Below are 26,557 nucleotides of genomic sequence, written 5' to 3' on the forward strand. Positions count from 1 at the left end.
AATATTTTAAGATTCAAAAAGAAGATGGAGTAAACTAATATATACCTTGAAAATATTCTTTGTGAAAAACTACTCCATGAACACAATGAAAAATATCAGCCCTGGACAGAATCCAAGCTGTGTCTGCGGTAAGCTTGGTGCTCTGAGCATAGAGCCCAGCATCATCTACTTCTATCCCAGGATGCCTGCTTGCCTACTGCAGCCAGTCCCCACAAAGCCATACAGGAAAGGGTCCCCATAGGTCGGGAGGTATGAAAGGAGGGCTCTACTTACCGAGTCCTTTGACAAACTTCATAAGGCACATGATGTAACTAGTGGCTGCATTAGCAAAGACCTGGATGTTGTCGGTATTGAGAAAAGCTTCAAATACATCAAACACCGGAGCCTGGCCTTTTCCTGAGGGGGGAAGATTATAGGTTTTTAAAAAAGTTAAGTCTTTACCCTTCAGGTAACCCATACTCCCAACATCTTCCACAGAGCCTTAAAAAAGATCTATTTGGAGAAAAGTAAGGGTCTTTCGGCTTGGCTCCCATGGTGTCCTTCTCAGCTTTGCCTGCAGGGGGAGCTGTAGGAAGGCTATGAAGAGAGCTTGGCAGAGGGATGAGTGCAAAGCCAGCTGAATGCAGGACTGAGGCAATGTTTAGGGCAGTGAAACATGTGGGCCTCTGGAATTCTCCTGCACACATGATTATAGGGGAGGGAAGGTTTAGATACCCCCCTGATGGTACATACTAATTTATTCATACCTTTGCTAAAAAGAGTTAACATAGAAGACTTGAGGCCTGCTTGCAAGATTGGCCCTTGGCTTGAGTTTGGGAAATTGGCTCAGAATATTCCCAGGCAATAGTTAACTAGATCTGGACTGTTGGTGCAAACAATATGGTTTTATAGGAACACCTGCTTTTTTTTTAGGGAGTATGGATTTTGGTGCGTGCTAGGCAGAGGGTACCTAAGTGACCAGCCCTCAGCTGGGTCCCTAATAGGCTTCCCTGGGCACAAAGACCTGTGGTCAGACACACATTGCTGCATTTTCCCTGCTGGAGGAAGAGTGCTCAGTGGGACCCCCTCATGGGCGGGTGAGAGCTCAGGGAAGCCTGCTCAGGGATTCTGTGTTTTCCCCTTATAATCTGGCTTGTCCTTACTCTGATGCCCTGATAAATCTTGGCTGTAAGCCATGCAACAAATCTGAGCTGTGGGGTAAATCTTGGCATAAGTATATGCTGAGTCCAAGGAGTCCTTATGGTGGGTCTCTGAATGCAGGTCTGAATGCAGGCCCTGGTCACTGGGCCTGCTGTGTGGCTGCATTTCCAGCAAGACCCAGTCTCCCTCATTTGGATACATTTCTGTTTCTTGCTGGCAAGTGGGTTAACAGTTTTCTTTTTGGCCTTATGAATGAACTCAACAAAGATATGGATAAGTGAAACAATGGATGTCTCTTGGCCTTTTGTCCATTGACAGCAGGGCCTGGTGATGTTCAGGCTTCCCAGCCTGTTGGCAGAACTCAGAACTTGCATTCCTGCTACGAAAGCTCATTTCCTGCAGATGAAACACAGCCGAATGTCAGCCTTCCCTACTGTCCAACTACTTTTGAAAGTGTGAGGCTTGGCATAAAGAACTAATGTTTTAGAACAAGAATCAACCATACATTCCTCTCACTGTCGCTGCTCCTAGTTAACACAATGCTGAAACCCTGGCCAGAGCAAGAGATGAAATAAAATGCACCCAAATTGGAAAGGAAGCAGTAACATGTGCCAGGCTGGGGATTGAACCTGTGACTCAGCAGCAACCCAAGCCACCACAGAGACAACACCAGGTCCTTAGCCTACTGTGCCATAGCAGGAACTCCAACACTGCCTCTTTTTGGTAATGACATGATCTTATAAACAGAATCTTTAAAACTCCACCCACAAGCTTAGAAGTGCAGTAATTATAATTTGGAACTAACAGACAAATTCAGTGGTTTCAAGATACAAACTCAACACCCAGGCTTACCCATGGAGTAGTCACCAACCAGGTACTCCTTCACCTCAGACTTGTTCCCGCTGTGCACTGTTTCCAGGGCACTGAACAACGGCCTCCATCCCGACTGGATTTGGATGGAACACACTTCAACCAGCTCACCGATGGACGTGACGACCTGCAGGGCAAAGGAGGTGGCACTTAACCCCCTTTTCTTCAAAGAACCAGGCACATTTCTGGGCAGAATGATGTGCTTCTCTGCTCCCTTACTTCTGGGTTCATTTTAGTGAAAGAGAAAAATCAGGACCTAAACAAACTCAAAAGCCTTCTAGGAGTTCCCGTCGTGGCGCAGTGGTTAGCGAATCCGACTAGGAACCATGAGGTCGCGGGTTCGGTCCCTGCCCTTGCTCAGTGGGTTAACAATCCGGCGTTGCCGTGAGCTGTGGTGTAGGTTGCAGATGCGGCTCGGATCCCGCGTTGCTGTGGCTCTGGCGTAGGACAGTGGCTGCAGCTCCGATTAGACCCCTAGCCTGGGAACCTCCATATGCCGCGGGAGTGGCCCAGAGAAATAGCAAAAAGACAAAAAAAAAAAAAAAAGCCTTCTAAATAAGCAGCCATACATCGTTAGTTTGCATTTTACTAATGATGAATGTTGCTAAGCAACTTTCCATATGCCATTTGTAAATATTTTGCTGTTCTCAAAGTTTTTGTCTTCTCATTATTGTTTTCTTTCTGCATTCTAGATTAAGTGCTTCCTGAGATATATGCTTTGCAAATATTTTTTTCACAGCTTTAGGCCTCTTATTTATTTTTTAATTTTTAAAATCATACTTGATTTACGATGTTGTGCCAATTTCTGCTGTACAGAAGAGTGACGCAGTCATACATATGTATACATTCTTTTTCTTACATTATTGTCCATCATGGTCTATCCCAAGAGACTGGATATAGTTCCCTGTGCTATACAGCAGGACCTCATTGCTTATCCATTCTAAATGTAATAGTTTGCATCCACTAACCCCAAACTCCTAGTCTGTCCTTCTCCCCCCTTCCCCAGGGTTCTCTTTCAATTTTTTTTTTTTCTCTTTTTAGCACCACAGCTACGGCATGTGGAGGTTCCCAGGCTAGGGGTGGAATCGGATCTGTCGCCACTGGCCTACACCACAGCCATAGCAACTACATCTGTGACCTGCACCACAGTTCATGACAACATTGGATCCTTAACCCACTGAGCAAGGCCAGGGATCAAACCTGCATCCTCATGGATGCTAGTCAGACTTGATTCCGCTAAGCCACGACAGGAACTGCCTAATTTTTATTTTTAAACGGTGTCTTTTTAAGAGCAAAAGTTTGAAATTTTGATGAAGACCAAACCATTAATTTTTTTCTTTTTAATGATCCTGTTGGTGTCATTTCTAAAGAATCTCTGTCTGACCCAAGGACTCAAAGATTATCTCCTATGCTTTCTTGTAGAAATATTTATAGTTTTTGCTCTTATTTAAGCCCTACGAGCCATTTTGAGTTCTTTTTCGTATGGTAAAAGGAAGAGTGTAAGTTCATTTTTATTGCAGATGCTCAAGCACCATTTGCGAAAGTAATTCCTGTCCCTTTACTGAATTGCAATGACATCCTCGTCAAAAATTGACCATAAACACGAGAATTTATTTCATACCTTCTATTCAGTTCCATTGGTCTCTAGGTCTACCCCTACACAAACACCACACTGTGTTGATCACTGAAGTTTTGAAATCAGGTGCCATAAATTCTCCAAACTTGTTCTTCTTCCTCAAATGTGTTTTCTCTATTCTATATCCTTTACACTTGCATATCAATTTGAGAATCATCTTTTCAATTCCTTTGAAAAAGTCTCCTGGGATTTTGATAGAAATTACACTGAATCTCTACATCAACTTGGGGAAATCTGCTATTAAAAAAATACTGTCTTTCAATCCATGAATTAACATAGCTCATAATTTATTTGAATATTCCTTATTTTTTTCTTAGCAAGGTTTTGTAGCTTTCAGTGTACAAATATTTAACATCTATTGCTACATTTATTCTTAAATATTTTATTTTTGATGCTCTTGTGAATAGAACTATTCTCTTCATTTCAATTTTTGATAACTTACATCTTGGATATAGGAATTTGATTTTATTTTTATTTTTTTGTATTTCCTAGGGCCACACCCATGGCATATGGAGGTTCCCAGGTTAGGGGTCGAATCGGAGCTGTAGCTGCCGGCCTTCTCCACAGCCACAGCAACTCGGGATCTGAGCTGCATCTTCAACCTACACCACAGCTCACGGCAATGCCGGATCCTTAACCCACTGAGCGAGGCCGGGGATCGAACCAGAAAATTAATGCTTCCTAGTCCGATTTGTTAACCACTGAGCCATGACAGGAACTCCTTAATTGATTTTAATACGTTGTTTTTATATTTAGTAACCTTGCTAAAATATTCCGTAATTTTAAAAATAAATTCATTAGGATTTTCTATATATAAAACCATGCTGTCCTTGAACTAAGACACTTTTCAAAACTGGATGTCTTTAAATTTTTGGTACAATGAGTAAAGGTTATATTGTTGAATTGAACTGAAGATGGAAATCTTTGCCTTGTTCCTGATTAGTGGGAAAAGGCATTCAGTCCTTGACCTTTATATGTGATGCTAATGTAAGATTCTCAGATATGCCCTTTATCCAATTAGGGAAATCCATTCTACTCCTTGATTCCTGAAAGTGTTTCATTAAAAATGGGTGTTGGATTTGGTAAAATGTTTTCTCTGTGTCTATTACGATGACCATAGGGTTTCAATCCTTTATTCTACTAATAAGATATGTGATGTTAATTGTTTTTGAGCTGTTCAACCAGTCTTACACTGATTCTCTCTGCTGCCTTCTCAAATCTTGCTGGTAAGCCCATTTAGTGGATTTTTCATTTCAGTTATTGTCCAACTCTAAAGTCTAAAGAATTTGCCTTATTTCAGTTTCCATTTCTCTAATTAGATTCCTTATTTTGGAGTTCCCGTCATGGCTCAGTGGTTAATTAATTCGACTAGGAACCATGAGGTTGCAGGTTCAATCCCTGGCCTCGCTCAGTGGGTTAAGGATTCGGCGTTACCGTGAGCTGTGGTGTAGGTTGCAGATACGGCTCAGATCCCGAGTTGCTGTGGCTCTGGCCTAGGCCAGTGGCTACAGCTCTGATTAGACCCCTAGCCTGGGAATCTCCATATGCCATGGGTGCGACCCTAAAAAAATTCAAAAAAAGAAAAGATTCCTTATTTTGAGGCACTGCTTTTTTTTTTTTTTTTTTTTTTTTTTTTTTTTTTGCTTTTTAGGGCCACACCTATGGCATATGGAGGTTCCCAGGCTAGGGGTTGAATTGGAGCTCCAGCTGCCAGCCTACACCACAGCAACACAGGACCCGAGCCGAGACTGTGACCCACACCACAGCTCAGGGCAACACTGGATCCCCGGTCCTCTGAGCCAGGCCAGGAATTGAACACACGTCCTCATGGATACTAGTTGGATTCGTTTCCACTGCACCATGATGAGACCTCCTCCTTTAATTCTTTGAACCTATTTATAATAGCTTCTTTAAAGTCTCTGTCCCCTAATCCAACATCCTAAACTAGAGCCAAGACCCAATGAACAGAACTATCTTCCCATCATGTGCACTGGATTTCTCTGACTAAACACTGTAATTTCACCATGATGGCATCATTGGTAGAGATCACCAGCTCCTCTAGATGCTGTCCGTTTGTCTTCACTCTCCAAATCTACGTTTTGGGTCTGAATAATCCTGGCTTTAGCCTAATCCAACATCTGGTCTCATTCTAAGTCAATTTCTATTTATTGTCTGTCCCCTGAGTATACATCATTCTTCTTTCTTTGCAAGTCTCACTTTTTTCTAAACATTGGACATTTTAGATAATATAAAATTGTAGCAATGCTGGATTCTGATTTATTTTTGAGTTTATTTTTTAAAAACTAAGATGCTTGGACTTATACTGTAGAATCTGTCTCTGCTCTTCCTATGGCATGAGGCACCAATGCGTCTGCTCAATTTCTTTATTATTTTTCAGCCTGACCTTCTAGTGGTGTCCCCATGTCTGCAATAGGTTAGTGGTCAGCTGAGTAAGTGGGCAGATTCTGCTCCAATACCTTGCGTCTTTAAGACTTTCACCCTCTGCCAACCAATCTGTGTGTGCAGGCTGGGGAGAATATTCAAAGTTCAGCTAGTTCTTTAGTCTCTCTGGTCTTCTACTTTCTGATACGATCTGTGTGGTCTATCCTATATATGCTGATGGTTCAGTCAGCCAGAGATGCTTGAGGAGCTTTCCTAGTCCTTCTATGAATCTCTGGTTTCCAGAGACTCAGTTACATTTCTTACTGGTTCACCACTGCAACCTTAGGCTAGCAAAGCTGTAGTATTCTCTTGTCCACTTCCTAAAGGATTGACCACTTTTAGTTGACAAACCAATGGTCTTTTTGCTCTTCTCCAAACTAAGTCTGTCCTTTATAGCAGAAAAGCTCATTTTCCCAGTCAGTCCCACACTGGTCAAATTATTATTCTTGAGAGTGATAAATTCAGGCTTCGGCAAGAAGGTCACAGGCTCCCACTGTTCTTAATCAAAGTTCTGGCAAGAACTATTTTAAGCAGAGATGCTGCTCAATTTGTTGTCTGCCCCTGGTCAGTTTCAAAAGCTCTGAAATGGTTGCTTTTGACAATTTTTTCTTTTTGTGTACTTGATTTTTGTGGAGAGGATTCACGAACTTCCTCATGCTGCCAAAGCCAAAATCCCTTCTGTCTTAAATCTTTTTGAACATAATTCAGAACTTAATAAGCACAGTTATTTTAAAGTCAGTCTCTGATCACTCCAATATCTGGATCCTTGGTAGGGAGTTAGGGAGGGTGTGTGTGTGTCTATTTTTATTGTTTGCTTTTCTTTATGTGTTCATGACAGGTTATTTCCTAATCAGCCAATTATTTTTGATTGAATGCAGACATTCAGTTTCACCTGATGGCAAATTCCCTCATGGCGAATCCAGTCTTAGAGCTTGGCTTACTTCTTCAGCTTCCCATTGTTACTTAGTTTGGGGCATCTTAGTATTTCTTACTTTCTTGCCAGTGTGTCAGTGTATTTAAAATAAAAATTTTAACCCTTATCTAACATTTTTAGTAGATTTCAGAGACAGAGGATCTGTGTTCCTAGCTCACCATCATGATAGATATGGAGCCTCCAGCTAGTTTCTTTCTTTTCTTTTTTTTTGCTCATGCCCGCAGTATGTGGACATTCTTGGGCCAGGGCCCAAGCTGCTGCAGTGACAATGCCAGATTCTTACCCCACTGTGCCACAGGCGAACTCCTTTACCTAGTTTCTTTACCATTTGTCTCTCAGCAGACGGTATGACAAGTGGTTAAGAGCATAGGCTAGGGGTGTTCCCATTGTGGCTCCACAGTAATGAACTTGACTAGTATCCATAAGGATGTGAGTTCAATCCCTGGCCTTGCTTGGTGGGTTGGGGATCTAGCATTGCCATGAGCTGTGGTGTAGACTGCAGATGAAGCTCAGATCTGGCATTGCTGTGGCTGTGGTGTAGGCCAGCATCTATAGTTCTGATTCAGCCCCTAGCCTGGGAACTTCCATATGCCATAGGGCATGGCCCTAAAAAGATTAAAAAAAAGATTTAAAAAAAAAAAAAAAGAGAGAGAGAGAGAGCGCACGCACGAGAGAGCATAGGTTAGGTATGACCGTATGGTATAGACTAGTACAGCCAGACTACCTCATTCAAATCCCAGTTCCACCAATCACTAATCATGCAACCTTAGCTAAACTGCTTAACCCCTTTTTTGGTCACAGATTCCACATAGGATTATTGGAAAGATGAAACACGCAGTGCTCATAGAATAGTGCCTGTCAGTGCATTCAATAGAGCAAGCAGGCCACACTGCTGCCATGACACACTGACCTGGTCTTGGACATCCTCATCACACAACTCCAGCTGCATGATCCGCTCAAAAGGTCGGAAGAGTGCTTCATTAAAGTGAAAATGAGGTGGCTCGTTCCAGTCAGTGAGAACCTCCGTCAGTATATCATGGATGAAGGAAACCGCCTTCTGAGACACATGCCTTTCCTTGTGGCAGGCCGCCTGCAAAATTCATGAGAGAGTCAAGCACCATCAGGGCTGCAGGCAGCTAAGAATCTGGCTTCTGAAGGTTTTCCTAACCCACTTTGTTGTAGGGAGGTGGAAGCAAGGATTCTGTTAAAGCAAAAGATTTCAAGGGATAAGTATCAATGAACAGCACACTAAATTACAGTTTACATAGTTGAACCAACTGATCAGACACAACTCTAATTTTACTTCGAAGTTTCTGGAAAAAGAAGAGTTTCTAATAATTTCTTTTCTTGTCACATGACAGTTTTCTTGGGCAGTACAGGACATGCCGACTATAAAGACACCAGAAGCCAGCCTGGAAACTGCCCATGGTCTCATTATAAGCGGTGCCCCAAACATGAAGATGGGGTGAGTCAATTGTCCCTCAGGGGTGTGGGCTGGCCACACCAATAAAGCTTTAACTGGCTCACATCTTTGGATCCATGCCCTTCAGTAGTCCTCTCCCACACTGACCCTGGGTTTAGAGGCGTAACTGGCTTTGGGCAATGGAATGGTAGCAAATATTTTAAGTAGAGCACTGAAAGATAATTCTGACTCGGGCTTTTCCCTCTTGCTTTCCTTTGGAATCTAAGCATGTCCTGGGAACAAGCCAGAGCTAGTCTCCTGGAGAAGGAGACACCATGTAGAGAGGCCCATTTATCCAGTCTTTCCTGTCAACACCATCATGAACCCGTTGGCCCCAGTCTTTGCAGCATCTGACCACAGGTGCACACACAAGGCCAGCTCAGATCAGCTGAGCCTGGTCCAGACTGGCAGAGCTGCCCAGCTCAGCTCAGATTTTCTGATTTAGGGGATCATGAGCTAAATAAATGGTTGTTGTCTTAAGTCACCAGGTTTGGGGGGTGGTTTATTGCAGTATAATAGATTAGTGATATACCGTTTATCCATAACTAAGTTTTTTTTTTAACCCACTTTCCTTATTAGAACATTCTCAGGTTAGTAAATTTATTTCCAAAAAATACTTTATGACGTAGCTCTACCAGGTAAGTGTTAAAGGGCTATTCAGAACAGTTATCACAGCAAATTTTCCCATCAACTTAGAATTAGCCAGGCATCATGTTCTGAGATGCTCAGATGGGGTTACTATGTAATTTTTCATCTTAACTGCTTTCCTTTGGAGAGTCAAAGGGGTCCTAGTTAATTCTGAGGGGAAAACCAGGATACATGGTTCCCCTACTTAGAGGGCACTGCCCAGATTACACTGAGCCATTAGAACAGTATCTGGCAGGAAAAAAAAGACATTGTTATATCCATATATAAAAATGAAGCTCTAAACTCAAGCTGAGACCAAACCATGAAGAACAGCTTTGTGTGAGGTACGGAGCTGAGTCATATAACTGCAAAGAAAGGGTGTCAGAGTGAGACCAGGATGGTGCTGCTCATTGGAGTGATTTTTTTTTTTTTTTTTTTTTGCTTTTTGGCCACACTGTGGCATGCAAAAATTCCCAAGCCAGGATCAAACTCGAGCCACTGCAGTGACAACACCAGATCTTTAGGCTGCTGAGCCACAAGAGAACTCCTGGGGTGATTCTTTAGATGCCGTAAGGTATAATCAGAGAACACTGAAGCTTGTGACCAGGTGATGGGAGCCTTCTTGTGCTGTGACTACAGGGCCCTTTCCCCACATTGACTGAAGACTCCAGTGCTGGCTCTGCTGCCGGAGTCCTCCGGGACTCCCACCTCCCAGGCGCTCACCTCCACCAGGTGCGGTGCCACCAGGCTCCAGCAGCGCATCACGTGGAGCAGGGGCCTTGACTTGCTCCGCACGATCCTCAGCATGGCATCCCCGAGGCGAAACAGGTGGAGGGCACTTTTTCGGTCTTGGGTGGATTTAACTTCTCCTACAGGAAGGCAAGACCATAATAGCCATAAAGCCCAAACTCAGAAATAGTTTGACTTGTTCAAGCATAGAGAGAGGACAAAAATCAAAGAGCCATACTTGGACTAGCAGGATTATTTGCTTTGAATTCACCAAGATAGGAAAGGAGTCTGGATTCTGGAAAGACCAGGTAGTTCACTCAGCAAAACCAGGGTCTACCTCTCCTGCTCCCTATAGCTGTGAACCAGTGTGGGCAATGCTTGCTGATAAGAGGAATGACGCAGTGGTTAAGGAGGAGGGCTGGGGAGTCAGGCTGCCTGGGCTCAAATTCTGACTCCATCATTTAGTACCTGGGTTATGATGGACCAGAGATTTACATCTGAGATCCAGTTTTCAAAGTGGGGATAAGAGTACCTACTTCTTAAAGTTACTTCAGGGATGAAATGTGATAATCTTCATAAAGTATGTAACACAAGACTTGGCACTGACTATGTGCCCCACGCTCTTAGCTGTAGCATTACTGTCGTTACCATTATCTTTCACAGCCATCATCCACTTTGTCAGGCCTTGATGGCACCTCTGAAGCCCCTGCCAAGCAGGTCAGGCCCCTTTGCTGCCCAGTAACATGTGATCTAAGCTGCTCAGTCTTGCTTCAGTACAATCCTTGCCTCCTCTGTTCTCTTACTACTTTCTCTGCCACTCTCATCTGAGTTTTCTTCCCTCCCTTACTGCTTACATGCTCTTGCTTCTCCTATCCTACCTCCAAAATGCTGACTATGATCAGGCTCTTCCACCTAGAACTTGCCTTTCTACTTAGTCTTGCCACATCAAATAAACTTCAAAATGACAGTAAAGAAAACCACTGACATTTACTGAATGTTTACTCTGCATCAGACATTGCGCTGATCCTTTGTGTCTTTAATCTCCTTAATTTTAAAAGCTATGCAACTAGAGATTCTTATACTAAGTGAAGTCATAAAGAGAAAGACAAATACCATATCAATCACTTATAGGCGCGTCTAAAATGTAGCACAAATGAACCTATCTACAAAGCAGAAACAGATTCACAGGCATAGAGAACAGATGTGTGGTCGCCAAGGGGGAGGTGTTAGTAGATGCAAACTATTACATTGATGGATTGTGTTTTTAGGGCCACACCAGTTGCAAATGGAAGTTCCCAGGCTCGGGGTCAAATTGGAACTGCAGCTGCTGACCTATGCCACATCCACAGAGGATCCAAGCCCCATCTGCGACCTACACCACAGCTCACTGCAACGCTGGATCTTTAACCCATTGAGCAGGGTCAGGGATTAAACCTGCATCCTCACGGATACTAGTCGGATTTGTTACTGCTGAGCCACAAGGGGAACTCCCATAAACTAATATATTTAGAACGGATAAACACGTTCCTACTGTATAGCGCAAGGAACCATAGCTAGTCTCCCAGGATAGACATGATGAAAAATAGTATAAGAAAGGGAACATATATATATGTATGACTGAGTCACTTTGCTGTACAGCAGAAATTGGCACAATGTTGTAAACCAAATGTATTTTAATAAAAAATGCAATAAAAATGTAAAAAAAAATAAGAGCAAATCTTAAGAAGTAACTATAATTATTGCCATTTACAGACTAGAAAACTGAAGGCCAGAAAAGTGAACTGACGTGCCTAAAACAACACAGCTGCTAAGTGGTAAAGGCAGCATTTAAACTGGGATCTGATGGATTCCAAAGCCAAGGCTTCTTCCTTCTGGGTCTGCTGCCTCTTCCTGACCCTGCTCATTGCTTTCTGTAAGCTCAGAGCCTACTGATTTCTCCACGCAGAAGACTTTGAAGGTTGCCCCTGGGCTCAGAGATGCTGTGGACGTCGGCTGGGTCTGGGAGGTTGGCTTTATACAGCTAAGGTTTTTAAAGTCTATTAAAAGTTCATAGGAAAGGATTATGGGTCTCAAATTAGACTCTAAAGAAAGAATCAAAAGGCCAAACATATTACACTTGGAATTTCAGATTCCTCATGAGGGAGGGACCTCAGAGGTTGTGCAATTCAACCCGCCACCATGGGGTGATCCTGGTGCATGGCTCTGTGCCTCCACCTGCATTCACGGGGACAAGGCACCCGTTACAGCAAAACCACCCTGGCTATGAATGGACACTTGCCTTTGTGAGCAACCTGCCACCCATGTGGGATCCTTGGGCAATTCGGTACAACTCTATTCTGTCTTCCACATGTTAGCCTTCAAGAGGGCCCTCACCTGGGCTCACCCGTGAAGACAGCGATCCTGACCCACTGTTAAACGGATACAGCCCGAGAGCCATCCTTAAGAATGGTGAGAAGCTCCTGTGGCTTCCACTCTTCTCTCTCTGGACCTTCTGGAATGAGAAGCTGCTTCTGCAAGTCGACTGGACTAAGGCAGGTTGTGCCTTGTGACATGAAGCGTTCCTACCTTCACGTGAAGCTCTCTGCACCCTGAGCAGCCACATCATGTCTACATCACAGGCACAAAACTGAGCGGAACCGCCTAACCCAGACCCAGCTGCAATACCTGCAATGGTGGCCATGCAACATTTCCATTCGCAAAGAACAACACTCTTACCCCCCACCTTCCCTTGCCCCCAACCAACAGATCATGTCTCAACACCAGATGACAAATCTGCACTTGAACTTAGCCAGGGTGACTGTGTGTGAAGGGAATGTGGGTTCAAGTCTTCAGGCAGGCTGTTGGTATCAGAGATCTGGGCTGTTTCTTGCGCACCTCGTGGCACAGTTTCTACAGGGAAAGAATTACCTGGCATTGCCAGAGAGTAATCAACTGTTTCTGTAACAGAACGGAAAAGCTGGGATTGCGATGCTTTCTTCAGCTGGTAAAGAAAACCTCCCAGAGCCGTGAGGTTTAACTTGTCTGTAGCATCTTCGAAGAGCCTGGATGAAACAAAAAAGACTTGTTACTTGGAAACAATTCAGCAGTCTTTAAGGCAGAATGATTATGGTAATTTTCTTAGATGCGATTAATGAAAATGTGTAAACACTATAAAGTGTATGGTGTTTTATCTATTATTACTGAGTACAAGTCTGCTCTATGAGATTTTAATTGAAAGGGCACAGAACCTGATTTAAAAAAAAAAAAATCTCTGTAGCCCCGTGACCTCACTCAGCCAAGTCAGATGCTCATAAAAGGCTTGGCAAGAAGCTGAAAGATAGCAAAGCATCACTTCCAGAAACTGAGTAACTGTGAATGGAATCCTTACAATTATCTCCAATTTCATAAGGTATTTCAAAGAAAAACCAGTACATTAATCAAGGCTTTTGTTGGGCTACAACTGATAAGCATAACGCTGGGGTCCATTCTGAGAAGGATACAGAAGCAGAGGAAACTCGCCCTGCATGCCCCCAAGGACTGGCTTCCCCGCTTCTGACTCCTAACACTCTGTACCCTGGATGTGGCGGAGCTCAAGTGTCTCCTGGAATAATGAATATTCCCCAACGCAGTGGCCTCTGCAGATTCTTTTCGATTTCCACTCTGCTGGGCATAGACATTTCTCCAAGGAGTTAGAGAGAAGGAGGTGAGCACAGGTAGTAGGGCTTAGAGGAGGGTTAGAGGCCACCTGGAACTTGGAATGTGGGGTCAAACATCAGTTTATGTGGCTCATTAGGAAGGAGGCAAGGCAGCCACCCTCTGCTCTTGGGTCATCTTGGCATCTACCCTTCAAATCCATGGTGACACCACAAAGGAAGCAGCCCCGGGGGGTGCCATGTGCTGGCTAAGGGAGGATGTCTCTAATAGAAATGGAATAATGCCCCGCCTCCTTTTTGGCTGCACCTGTGACATGCAGAAATTCCTGGGCCAGGGATCTGGACCACGACAGTGACAACATTGGATCCTTAACCACAACAACGCCCTTCTGAAGGGGTAACATGAGGCACACAAGTTTTAAGGCAGGAATCAGTGGATTAATCATTCACAAATTCTCAAAACAAATATATATTTCTTGTAGTTTGTAATTCCAATTTTAACACCATTTGGTTTCTGGGGTCCATTAATCATTTCTTTTCCCTCTTTCCTAGTAAGAAAATAGTAGTGAATATTACATTCCATCTGATACCCGTACCCCACTTTCCAGATTCCCAAACACTTTCCTGGCCCCCTTGATGGATAAACAGGAAAAAGGGATTATTGCACTGAGTTAGTAGATGAAGAAACTGAGTCTCGGTGCAACTATTTACACAGACACGACCTTGCAGCTGGTTGGTGTCAAAGCCAGGAGAGAACTCGGGACTTCTGAGCCCAGCCATGTTCTTCCCATGCCCCTAACCCCGTGCTGTCCATCCTGCAGTGTGAACTTCGCTGCCCTGGTTCAGGGTGGTCTGGGGGACAACCATCAAGTGTGGAGAGTGAAGTGGGCTGGGCTCCATGTGAAGGGGACCAAAAGCACTTTCCACATCGAGAAAGGCCACCAAACAGTTGGAATTCCTGTTGATTTCTCCCTCTCCATCCTAGTGCGGTTGCTGGGCATCAATTAAGAATAGATCATACTCCCTGGTGTAGGGTTTTAAAATATTAGCATTAAAACAGCCAATGTTCACTATTTGCCAAGCTCTGTCCTAACTGCTTCCAGCACACTAATGAATCTAACCTTATGGCTGCTCTGTCGGAGCTACTTTATGACCCTCTTTTATGAGGAAAAACCAGGGCCCAGGGAGGGGAAGTTGCCTGTAGCCATGGAGTAAGTGCAGAGCTTCCAGCCTTAATCACCAGACTAGAGTCATTCTGAGTGTGGGGTGTGATGGGAGACAGAGGTGTGCCTGAAAAAAATTACAAGAGGCTTTTATGACCAGCTAACAAATCAAATCGTCCTGGAAATAATTCTGAGAGCAGAGAGATGGATGGGGTGGGGCCCGCATAGAACACACGCTCAGGGGCGCAGTGGGAACCTGGCGCACCTGTCGGCCTGGGTGGAGAGCGTGAGCACGACCTTGGCGGCACTGCTGCCAGTCATGAGTCCACCCCCGCGGAAGTCAGAGGCCCTGCCCCGGCTGCCTTCCCGGACAAGCTCCTGGATGGAGAGCGGCTGGATGATAGGGGCTGCGCTCAGGGAGCTCTCTGGCTCCAGGCTCTGCTCCGGGGGCGAGCCCTCACTCTCCGGGTCCCTGATGAGTCCGCCTCGGGGTGTCTTCTGGGGCTGGCTGATGGCCAGCGGGGGCTGTGAGGTGCCATCACTGAAGTGGGTGTGCTCCAGTGTGCCCACGTACTCGCATACCCTGCAGAATCACACAAGAGCGGTTGTAAGCGGCAGCTCAGCCGGGCCAGCTGGTTGACCCCAAGGTAGGATGCAAAGGAGCCTGGCCAACCCCCCGCTCCTCCGCGTTCCCCGTTCCGCTAGTGACTGCCACCCCTCCGCCTCCTTCCTCCCTCCCTCCCTCTCTACTCACAATACACAGTCACTCTGTGATGGATCAGATAGTCGGGGGCGGGGGGAGGACTCCTCAGAGAAAGCTTGGTAACAAAGTGCTGTACCTCCTGGTCCCTCCTGCCCAGCAGACTAGCTTATCTGGACTCTGGCTGTTTGAGGGAGTTTTCCTGAGGGGTCCTTTTCCCCCTCTCTAGTCTAGTCAGGCCTGGTGAAGCACCTCCTTACTTTGAGATCTTAGAATAAGTGTGCCTGTGGCGGCCTGGCCCTCATTCAGGGGTTCTGTCCAGCCATGCCTGGCCTTGTCCTGAGAGCTCTCAGTCACCACTGCGGGGGGCCGGGGGAGTAGGGCAGTCACCTAATTAGGGTGCCCTCAGAGAGGAGTAATACATACAGTCCAGCTGCCAGCTTCCAGACTGTTTGTTCCCAAGAAGATCCCTTGTCCCAGAAGAAGCCCAGTTACTAGTAAAAACTGTCCTGGATAACTCACTCTATTGTTCCATAATCAGGTAATTTTTTTTTTTTTTGTCTTTTTGCCTTTTTCTAGGGCCGCTCCCGCGGCACATGGAGGTTCCCAGGCCAGGGGTCCAATCAGAGCTGTAGCCGCCAGCCTATGCCAGAGCTACAGCAACGCCGGATCCTTAACCCACTGAGCAAGGCCAGGGATCGAACCCGCAACCTCATGGTTCCTAGTTGGATTCGTTTCCACTGCGCCATGACGGGAACTCCTCAGGTAATTTTTTGATTCCATATAAACTGCTCAGGCGCAGTTCAAGTCCCCCCCACTCCCCGTTTTGCTTGTGAGAAGAATGGAGAACAGCGGTCACCTGCCTACACATAAAACCACTCTGCATCCTGACCCTTTCATACGCTCCTCCCGAGGTGAGTTTCCAGCCCTAGAAAGATATGTGTGCTTCCCTTTTTGAAAGTTGACCAGTACTCATGGCCGTATTTGCTTGGAGCATGTTAAGCAGAACCTAGATCTGGCCAGTGCCGTGGGCAAGACCTGGATGCCTGAGCAGTCATCTGGCTCCTGACCACCTCGCCGCTGCTTGGCCTGAACTGAGTTGGTGAGAGGGTAGGGCATGTGCACAGAGGGGTGAGAAAGCTGGTGGCCGCCCTGTGCCTGCTGCATGTGGACAGTGCTGCTTCCTGTCTGGGGTCTGCCCAATGCCAGAGCCTGGGGAGGCAGGATTTTCTTCTTGGTCACAGGAGGGCTGAGGAGCTCTCACTTTTATTTTACAGGTGCTGTAAACTATGTAACTGATTGGGAGATTCCTTTCACTCTGATACTACAAACCTAAGTGCCAATTTTTTGGCTGTCTTTGGGACAATGTACTATTGCATTTTTTCCTTTGTCCAGCCAAATTAAAAGCAGGCCTCTTATACTTTATTTATGTGTCTATGTAAGCTATCAAATTTCCTTTAAATGAAGAGGACATTAATAAACACACAGCAAGGTTACGTTGCTGGCACATGACCAGCTTTTAGATATGCACAGTATTTTTTTTTTTTTTTTTTGTCTTTTGTCTTTTGTTGTTGTTGTTGTTGTTGCTATTTCTTGGGCCGCTCCCACGGCATATGGAGGTTCCCAGGCTAGGGGTCAAATCGGAGCTGTAGCCACCGGCCTACGCCAGAGCCACAGCAACGCGGGATCCGAGCCGCATCTGCAATCTACACCACAGCTCACAGCAACGCCGGATCGTTAACCCACTGAGCAAAGGCAGGGACCGAACCCGCAACCTCATGGTTCCTAGTCGGATTCGTTAACCACTGCGCCACGACGGGAACTCCTAGATATGCATAGTATTCACCTAACTTTTGTGATTGTCTACCAGCCTCTATTTAAGAACCAGTTTTTCTTCCCTGGGATAAACATAGCAGCCTCTCAGAGACAATATCAATGGATAATTCACAAGTTCCTAAATTCAGGTCTGTCACTCTGCTCCCCCAAATATACCTTCTCTTGGGCCCTTATCCCTATTCCCTCTTCTCTTTTTAATAACTCATTTGGAGTTCATCCAAACTCTGTGAATTGCTGTCATCTATTTAAGTTCTAGGGTCCATTGCTTCCACACCTCCCCCGTCCCCACCCCGAGCCCCAGGCAGCTGGAGCCAGGCCTGTGGGGGTGGGGAATCCCATCATGCACCTGAACACGTGTGGCCAGCAGTCCGGGTTGTGGCTGCCCATCTCCAGGCCTACGCTGAGGATGGCGTCCATGCACAGGACATGGGCCGTGTGCAGCCACACGCCCTGCAGCTTCCCGATCTGCTCCAGTTTCTGCTCCACTTTGAGTTTCACTGCACCAGAAAGACGTTCATTAAAGGAACAGTCCAAGTGAGGGCAACAGAGGGGAGGGGGGAAGGATGGAAAAGAATGCGTCCTTGTGCAAGGGCATAAGGACAACGGGAGATGTCACTGGCATCGAGCCCCTCGATGTCAGGTCCCTGAGACGCATCCTGCAAACTACTCAGCCCCCGGACCCCCCCACAGACATTGGTGGCCCCAGCTCTGCAGTTTCAGAAGTTGATGGGTTCTGAGCTGGCAGGTGCAGTTCCTGTGGGCCCCCACCCTGGGATCTGGGTCAGTCACTGCCGCGCGGAGGGGCTTCGTGTGCCAGTCCCAGATCAAGCCAGCTGTGTCCAGACCCTTCCTCTGCCTCTGTGTACTCATACTAACGATAAGAAAGAATTCCTGGCAGTCTGCAGGTCCCCTGTGAGGTTTAACTAGTGTTAGACGTTCATGACAACGATCATCTAAAACAACCCACATTTGCAGACTCACTCTGAACACCATGGTGACTGCGTTATGACTGAAAATTCCCCCATCACTTCACTCCCTGAGTCTACACCTACACTTGTGATCTGCAAACACCACTTTTAAAATTGCAGATAATGAATGAGAACGAATGCAGAATGCCGAGCGAGGCCAAAGGACAGCATCCTCCATGAGTCAAGGTCACTGGAAGGTGGGTCTAGAAGGCTAAGTGACGACGGTCCAGAACCAGAAACACTTTGGAGGAAGATATGCCAAGCTCCTGCTGTAAAGGGCAAACTGATTTTTTAGCAAAGCATCATTTGTCTCAAGGATGTCATAATGATCTTACCATTTCTTGACTATAATTTGAAATATTAGCTCTGGCTTAATAGATTTGAAGAATTTTAATGTATTTTTATGTAACTTCTGGTTGTACACATGAATTAAAAGTGAGACACCCCTTTTCAGGTCACCCTGGGGATGTGTGAGAGTTGCTTTGCTTTCCTCTATATTACTTAAATTTGAGGAACAGCGACCTAACCTGTGTTTCTTGGCTAAGACTGTGCCAACTCCTTCTGTGACTACTTATTTTATACACCTGATATGTTGTTAGCACAAGTTGAACCACACTTCCAATTTTTCCTTGTTTGCTGCCTGCATTGCTATCTGCCATTGCTATTGGAAAGGCCATTCTCTTATATCTAGATAATCAGTCACTTCATTGACTGATTTTAACAAGTTAAAAATCAACTCTTTCCCAAGTTCATAAAGCTCAGGTTTTTCTCCGACAAGAGCGAAGTTCTCCTAGCCTCCTCTCAGGGATTCTTCCATTGCTTTGATTGCCCTCTTCAGAACACTAGTCATTCTGCCTTTCCCACGGTAGCCCGAGGGGTCCTCGAATGTGCGCTCTGGGAAATGCCAAAGCCAGAGGCGTGAATAGCTGAGCCAAGTGGGCCTCCGGCTGGCAGTTAAGTGCACTTTCCTAGTCGCCAGGGGCCAGTATGTCTCTGGTCTCCAGGGAGATCAATTGTGAGCCAGGTAAAGCTGACCCAAGCCTGTGGTCCAGCGGGATCTCATCGTCCGTGGTGTGTAATATGCTGTGTGACACACATGCAGCGGGGACTAGTGTGTCTGCTAGTGTGTGGGTGTGTGCAGACCTCATATACAGCACCAGGTGGATTCTGGCCCTTCTGCTGTTACCTTGTGCTATGGCATCGCCGGGTTCCTGGATTTCCTTTTCCTCTTTCTCTTCCTGGACACAGGAGGCAGCTGCCATCTGGGCGAGGGCTGACGCACAGTTAGCTGCAACTCCTTTAGAGGAAACAGACAATCACCCCTAACCGAGTCTATTCTCTAACCATTCGCCTGGCAGAACCACTTCTTATTTAATGGAGAATTTCTTTATAGGATTGATTGATTTGATTCTTTTTTTTCCGCTGCACAGGGACATATTGAGTTCCCTGGCCAGGGATCAGATCCAAGCCACAGTTGTGACCTACACGGCAGCTGCCACAGTGCTGGATCCTTTAGCCCACCGTGCAGGCTGGGGATTGAACCTGTGTCCTGGCTCAGCAGAGACACCACCAATCCTACTGTACCACAGGGGGAAGTCCCAGAACCACTTTTAAAAGACTTGTTGCCCACTAGGACCATTCCCAACGTGTTCCACGGGGACAACCCTCAAGTCACAGGTCAGCAATGCCATGCCTTCTGGTACCTAGAGCACAGCTCAGGCGTGCTGCTTTCCGCAGCCCATCAAGGCTCATGCAGATGGCATCGCGTTCTTTTTGGTTCTGTTCTTTGATGCCTTCGGCTCCGAGAATAAAGGCCAGCCCTTTGGAACTCCCCGCCATTCGGCCCGTCAGGGGGGTTGACAAGGTGTCAATCAGGTTCTTCCAGCAGCCAACCAGAATGTAGCGAGCAAATGCCACACCTAGAACGTGAAGGGGTGTGGTCACCTTTAGGAGACAGAAACAACCTGATAATGAGTGGCACGTGGTTCTCTGACCACGGTATGAGCATATGTTGTGTGCACTTCCATGACAGGAAAGACAATGGAATGGATTATACTGGATTGTGTTTCACTTTGTGCTTATAAATAATGAATGCTGTATCAGCAACCAGATGATGCTAATACCTTCCATTAGCTACTTTTTCTGCCAAGAAAAAAATCTTAATTCATTTAGGTCAGCACAGAAAGCTGCCACATAATAATTTAATTGCTGGTGACATATGCAATAGATGTATATTCATAAACTCAAGACCAAGTCACCACCTGCCACTGTGGAGTCATCAATTCTCCTGCTCTGGGTGAAAGGAGACTCTGTAGAAGCTGAGGCCATCAGCTGCCCTCCAATTGCACTGCTCTCTAAACCATCGATATCTGTCAAGGAAAAAAGGACAATGTTATCCTTGATTAGAATACTCTGGTCAAGAACAGCCACCACAATATTCTTTTCTCCCCCAAACAGCCATTAGATTTATTTGTTCCAAGTATGTAGCCATCTGTTATCAGAATATTACAATTTTTGTTTTATTCCCTCAGTACAGTTTTCTTTCACTGCTGGAACATTCTTCTATTAGGCTACTGCGTATTTTTTTCTTATTTGAAAATCAAAGATAAATTTCACTCCTGTTGTTAGAAAATCTAATGATTTAGAATAGTCTAATCTTTGAATACTCCCTTTTATTCAAAACAGTGCCATTATTCACGCATTTTATATGTACAGGTTCCTCCAACATGGATCTGTCTTTCAGAGCTTCCTCATAAGAATTAAGAAGAGGATAAGCCTCTTTGGTTGGATAATCATATAATCTGATTCCAAAGCACAATATCTTAAATAATACTAATATCGTAAAATTTTCATAGTGTTTCCATGTAACTTTTTTTTTCATTAGTGCTTCCCAACAACTCCACATAGGTAGACAGAGTAGGTATTATTTCCAGGAGGAAATAAGAATTGAGAGTAGGTAAACTGCCCAAGGTCATGAGGTTGGTAAAGGAAGGAATGAGACTTAGTATGCAAGTCTTCTGACACCCATTCAGGCCTCTTTCCATGACACCAAACTCCAGCTTAATACAGGATTCTAATTCATCTTAAGATTTTACTAAAACTCTCATCTATAGAATTAGTTCAGTGAACCACTTCTTAACATGTTAGCAAGAAAAGACTGCCTGGGGTTGAGAGGACTGGGCTTCGATTTAGCCTTGCCTCTGAATTAATTAACCTGGTAGCCCTGGGCCAGGGACTCCATTCTCTGAGCCCCAAGTCCCTCAGTAAAAAGCAAGTAACCATTGGAGGAGCGACCATGGAGCTGTGGCTCATGTACTTGAGTGCAACTGATGTAGCTGGATGCAACATGCAGAGGGGATGGGAGAAGAGGCAACATGCTTATTCCTTGACTTTATAACTTCACCTTTACCAGAACAGGACGAGACCTCTTTGCATGGTGTTTAGAAAATTATTTCAGTATATCATTGATTCTTACAGAAACTCCGAGGAGCACAGAGACTTCCGGCAACACATCTTCTAAGTTGCTAAGGGAGTGGATCTTAAAGTTTTCATCTCGGGGAGAAAAAAATTCATAACTTTGGGAGGTGACGGATGTTAACTAAACTTACGGTGATGATCATTTTACAATATATGCATATATCAAGTCATTTCATTGTGTACCTTGGATTAATGTTATATGTCAATTACATCTCAGTAAAACTAGCAGGGGGTGGGGGGTTAGCAGGGACAAATCTATATGGCTACTAAAGTGGAAATAGACGGGGTTCACTAAAATTAATTTGACTTATGGTCAAGTTGGTCTAATGACATTCGTCAGAAATTGCCATTTATCAAAGTTATGTTTCCCATATGGTAGGTAAAGGATTGATGAATTCAAGTAACGCAAAGCTTATCTAAGCGCTGAAATTCCATAGTTCTACACTTGGACACAACATGACGTGAGGAATGGCAGAGTACAGTGTTAGTGATCAGACCACTGTTACTGCTTCTGTGTGCACGTCATGAAAAGGTCAGATGGAAGTTTCCCAGCTCTAGGTTAACTCCTGCTCAAATTCACTTGTCACTTCACACCTAACATTTGCTACAAAGAGTCACAGAACTCAATTCTGTCCAATTCTTACAAAAAGGCTATGTTTTTCTACCAGGAATCTGGAAGTTAGATAACTTCCTTTTGGATGAAACAATTGAACTCACTGTTCCATTACAAAAGACATGGCTGATTTACAGTGATGACTGATGAATATGGCTCCTGTGATTAGCCTGTTTTTTGCTCATTTTTATATTTACAGAATGACTCTTTGTATTAAGGTTCAGGTAAGAAATGCAGAGATTAATTTTGGCAGAAACTGTGGTATTTAATAATTAAAGCTGGCATAGTTAGGACCCTCATCTAAATTCCAGGGCACTTAGAAGCCCTGGGCAGTGCCTTTAATCTTTACTGAGGGCATTTGTGGAGACTGATGGAAACCAAGCATTACTTCAAAGTAAGCAAAACACATGTCGCACACGTTTATAAGTTCCTATTTTTCACATGGATGTAAATGGTATCGTGATGGTTAAAAAAGTACAAATTGGCCACTGGTCTGGTGATCCTGAATCCCAAGGCTTGGGACCCAGTCTCACTTCCCTCAACTCCATCCCAGTTCTGGAACCAAGACTCCAAATGCCAGACAATGACCAGGATGCTGCCTGCTGTGGGCAGACCTCGCTGTAGGTCTTAACTCCCTGACCGGTTCTGAACTAGCACCTTCCCCCTAGTTTCTCAGTGTTGAGTTCCACTTGCCAATGGCCTACTCTGCCACCTTTGGAAAGCCTCCAGTACCAACCATAGGCAGCACAGCATATTCTTTGGACAACAGATTCTGCCTCCCAGCTAGACCATCTGCCCCAGGCCATTGCTGTTCCTGCCAGGGAGCCCTGTCTGGTGCAGAGCCATGCAGAGCTGTGTGAGTTGACGTATGGCACCACAGAGAGGCAGGGAAGGTGTCAGTACAGGGCTGTGCTCCACTTACCCTGTCAGCAGGAGCCATGAGATCACTTAGACCAGAAACCAGTCCAGGAACTCAGATCCTATATAGGAGTCTGGAAATCTAGTTTATTAAGGCTCCTGATGACTAGTCCACATTTTTGAGCATTCTCTGATCTTTTGCATCACGGCTAAGCCATGCAAAGCCACGAATGACTGCCTTTGCCAACATGCTGCCTCATGACCACACCCTGTACTTCTCTTTATGCTTTCATACAAAATTTCTAATAGTTAAATAGGATTTTAAAAACTCTGGACACTGAAGACAAAGATCCTGGGCATCTACCTGGCATTCTTTTCAACTCTGGACAGCTGGGAAGGGAAGGGAGGCCCTCCAATATGGAAAATAAATGGGGATGAAGCCGAGTTTAAAATCAATCCTTTTATATCACTGGCGAGTTCCCAGGAGCACCGAATGATATGAGGTTATCTATGAGCATATGAGAATTATTAGGAACAATTTTGGGCTTCACACCCAAACAGTACTTCATATTCCCGGAAGAGGTCTAGGATTTTATCTCGACGGACATAGGTGCTAAGTAATTCCTAATCTAACAGGGCGCCAGCCTGCAGAGGCCCACATGGAGCACAGGGCAGAAAGGTCTTGTGAGGTGAATTCATGACACCTCCCTAAAACTGTCCCCCGCTGCCAGGGAGGCTCTGTGGGTGCTGTTTCAAAGTCTACTTGAAACACTGTCACTTCTCCGGAAGGGGCTTTGGGTTTTGGTTTGGTTTGGCTTGGTTCGTTGGGCTGCACCTGAGGTGGGTGGATGTTCCCAGGCCAGGGATCGAACTTGCACCACAGCAACAAGCCAAGCCATGGCAATGACGATGCCAGATAACTAAACTGCTGCGCCACAAGAGAAATCCTTTGAAGCAGAAGCCCTCCCACCCCACCGAGCGCCATGGAGCCCTGACCGGTTAGCATGGTGATGAGGGGAAGGCTGTTGTCCTCAGGGCTGCCCCAGTAGCCAGCCTCTCCCAGCATGTTTCTGTCGAGAACCTGGTTGTAAAGCTCCTCGATCCAGGTCTGGGAGAAGACCATCAGCACCCCGCTGGTCTGGACCTGCTTCATGAACTCTTTCTGCAGAGAAGAGCACAGGGAAGGTGACTGAATACGATGCCCTGCCAATGAGCAGGCTCCCATGTTCCTCCGCCACCTCCTCCCATCTCTGAGTCACTGCTTAGGGGAAGACAACATGCTGATTAGCAGCAGGGGTGGCAAGGGAGGGGAAAATTGTGAGGGAAAAGCCCCAAACTTCAGGAAGGTCCTTTCATCTATGTGATTTATTTATTTATTTTATTTTTTTTTTTTAACTTTTTTTTTTTTTTTTTTGGTCTTTTTGCCATTTCTTGGGCTGCTCCCGTGGCATATGGAGTTTCCCAAGCTAGGGTCGAATCAGAGCTGTAGCCACTGGCCTACGCCAGAGCCGCAGCAACGCAGGACCCGAGCCGCGTTTACAACCTACACCACAGCTCATGGCAACGCCGGATCTTTAACCCACTGAGCAAGGCCAGGGATCGAACCCGCAACCTCCATGGTTCCTAGGCGGATTCATTAACCACTGCGCCACGACGGGAACTCCTATGTGGTTTTTTTAAGAAACTCTGAAGAAGGATAGGGATACTGCATTTTACTTTTCCTCTTTGCTGTGTGGGAGGATTAGAAACTGCACAGAACTATTTGCTAGAGCACCTCCTTCTTCCTGTCCCATCAGCAGCAGAACTGGCATGTGCGCCCTGAAGGACATCTGTGGCCCAAGATACTTGACTTATATTCATGAAGCCACCACTTACCCTCGGAAATGTACAATGTGTCAATCATTTATCAAACTAACGATTGCTGATCCCTTCACGCGGCTCCATGGATTCAGGCCTAGGAACTGGTACCAGGGCCTGCTGTAGAGAGATCTGCTCATGCAAGGGAGCCAGCCACTGGAGGGCCCATCATTCCCATCATCTCATGACAGGTGCTTTGCTATTGACATCAGTACACTTAGCTCTGGGTCTCGAGTAGGTCTTGGTACTTTTGAAACCCAGTGAAGGGTTTTTGTAAGCAGCATCTTCGTTTTCAGCAAAGGGGACCATTCTCTGTGCATCTCCTGATGTTACTTAACATGCTGAGCATGGGTTTAAAAAATTTTTTTTTAATTGAAGTATAGTTGATTTATAACATGTTAGTTTCAGGGGTATAGCAAAAGTGATTCAGTTATACATACATAGATATTTATTCTTTCCTTATAGGTCATTATAAAATATTGAGTATTGTTCCCTCTGCTATACAGTAGGTCTTTGTTGATTAGCTACTTTGTATACAGTAGTATGTACATGTTAATCCCAAACTCCTAATTTATCCCTGCTTCTTTCCTCTTTGGAAACCCTAACTTTGTTTTCTGTGTCTTGATCACATTTTTAAATGTGTCTCACAGATGTGTTTAATGCCACCAGATGAAGTTACTGGGCCAGTGGCAGGGAGCCACAGCTGGGCACACAGGGTTCTTCACTCCTAGAGCAAGGTGGCTCCTATGGCTCACCAAGCTGTGCCAACTGCACAACAGTTGCTGTGCATCACATCTGTCTGCCCTCCACAGCCCTGCGGGCATCAACCATTCCAGAGCAATGCGGGCCAGGACACACCGGCCATCCAAGGGTGTTCCACGTGGCTGGGTGGAATGCACACTCACCATGGTGCCCGGAGCCAGGGCGGGCCGCTTCCGGTAGTAGTCACCGTGGGAGAGCTTCAGGTTGAGCAGTAGGGCGTAGTGTGCGGCTGAGTACAGGCTGTCTGCGTTCATCAGCATCTGCAAGCCCAGGCTGCTGTTCCCGTCAAATGCTGGAGAGTGCATCATGCCTGTGGGAGAGAATCCAGAGACCCCAAGCAATGGGCTCGGTAAGACTGGCTGTGGGAGAGCCATGAAGCAATTTGAGGGGCAGGAACATCTCCTGACACATTCCTGTAGAAGCAACAACAGCCAGCAAGGACAAGCCTTAGGGACAGGTGTATGCACTAGCTGGTGCTCGAGAGTGAATCTACTCAGGTTTCACTCACCAGGTGCTTTGGTAAGATCACTTAAACCCCTCCTCTCTACCTAGAAATAAGCAGAATTGACTCTCCTGCTTAAACTCTCCAATGGCTTCTCATCACAATAGGAAATAACCTGACCCCACCACAGTCCTCTGCAACCAACCCTGACCTGCCTACTGTTCCTTGACTTCACCAAGCCAGGACCTGCCTCAGGGCCTTTGCATTTGCTTTTCCCTCTCCCCAGAAGGGTCTTCTAAGACCTTTGGATGACTTACCACCTCAATTCTTTTAGGGCTTTGCTCAAGCACCAGCTTTTTAGAGAGGTTCCCCTTTAATTCCATCTAATTTCATGCTATAGATGCAATAA

At 45.6% G+C, this 26,557-nt stretch overlaps 1 protein-coding gene across 6 annotated transcripts in view; it reads right to left on the minus strand.

Annotated features, from left to right (window-relative positions):
• The window catches only part of ARFGEF3 (ARFGEF family member 3), a 187,535-nt gene that overhangs the window by 41,550 nt on the left and 119,428 nt on the right, over window positions 1–26,557 (minus strand). For all 6 annotated transcript variants that reach the window (XM_021087441.1, XM_021087436.1, XM_021087446.1 and 3 more), the window contains 12 exons: window positions 25,850–26,016; window positions 24,084–24,249; window positions 20,401–20,508; window positions 19,843–20,058; window positions 19,326–19,436; window positions 17,518–17,668; window positions 14,901–15,218; window positions 12,748–12,881; window positions 9,835–9,980; window positions 7,933–8,112; window positions 1,993–2,137; window positions 274–396 (listed from right to left, as the gene is read on the minus strand). In XM_021087441.1, coding sequence (XP_020943100.1) covers window positions 274–396; window positions 1,993–2,137; window positions 7,933–8,112; window positions 9,835–9,980; window positions 12,748–12,881; window positions 14,901–15,218; window positions 17,518–17,668; window positions 19,326–19,436; window positions 19,843–20,058; window positions 20,401–20,508; window positions 24,084–24,249; window positions 25,850–26,016 — 1,965 coding nt within the window. The remainder of the gene's footprint in view (window positions 1–273; window positions 397–1,992; window positions 2,138–7,932; window positions 8,113–9,834; window positions 9,981–12,747; window positions 12,882–14,900; window positions 15,219–17,517; window positions 17,669–19,325; window positions 19,437–19,842; window positions 20,059–20,400; window positions 20,509–24,083; window positions 24,250–25,849; window positions 26,017–26,557) is intronic.

This window comes from Sus scrofa, chromosome 1 (assembly GCF_000003025.6).
Source record: "Sus scrofa isolate TJ Tabasco breed Duroc chromosome 1, Sscrofa11.1, whole genome shotgun sequence".
Taxonomy (NCBI): domain Eukaryota; kingdom Metazoa; phylum Chordata; class Mammalia; order Artiodactyla; family Suidae; genus Sus; species Sus scrofa.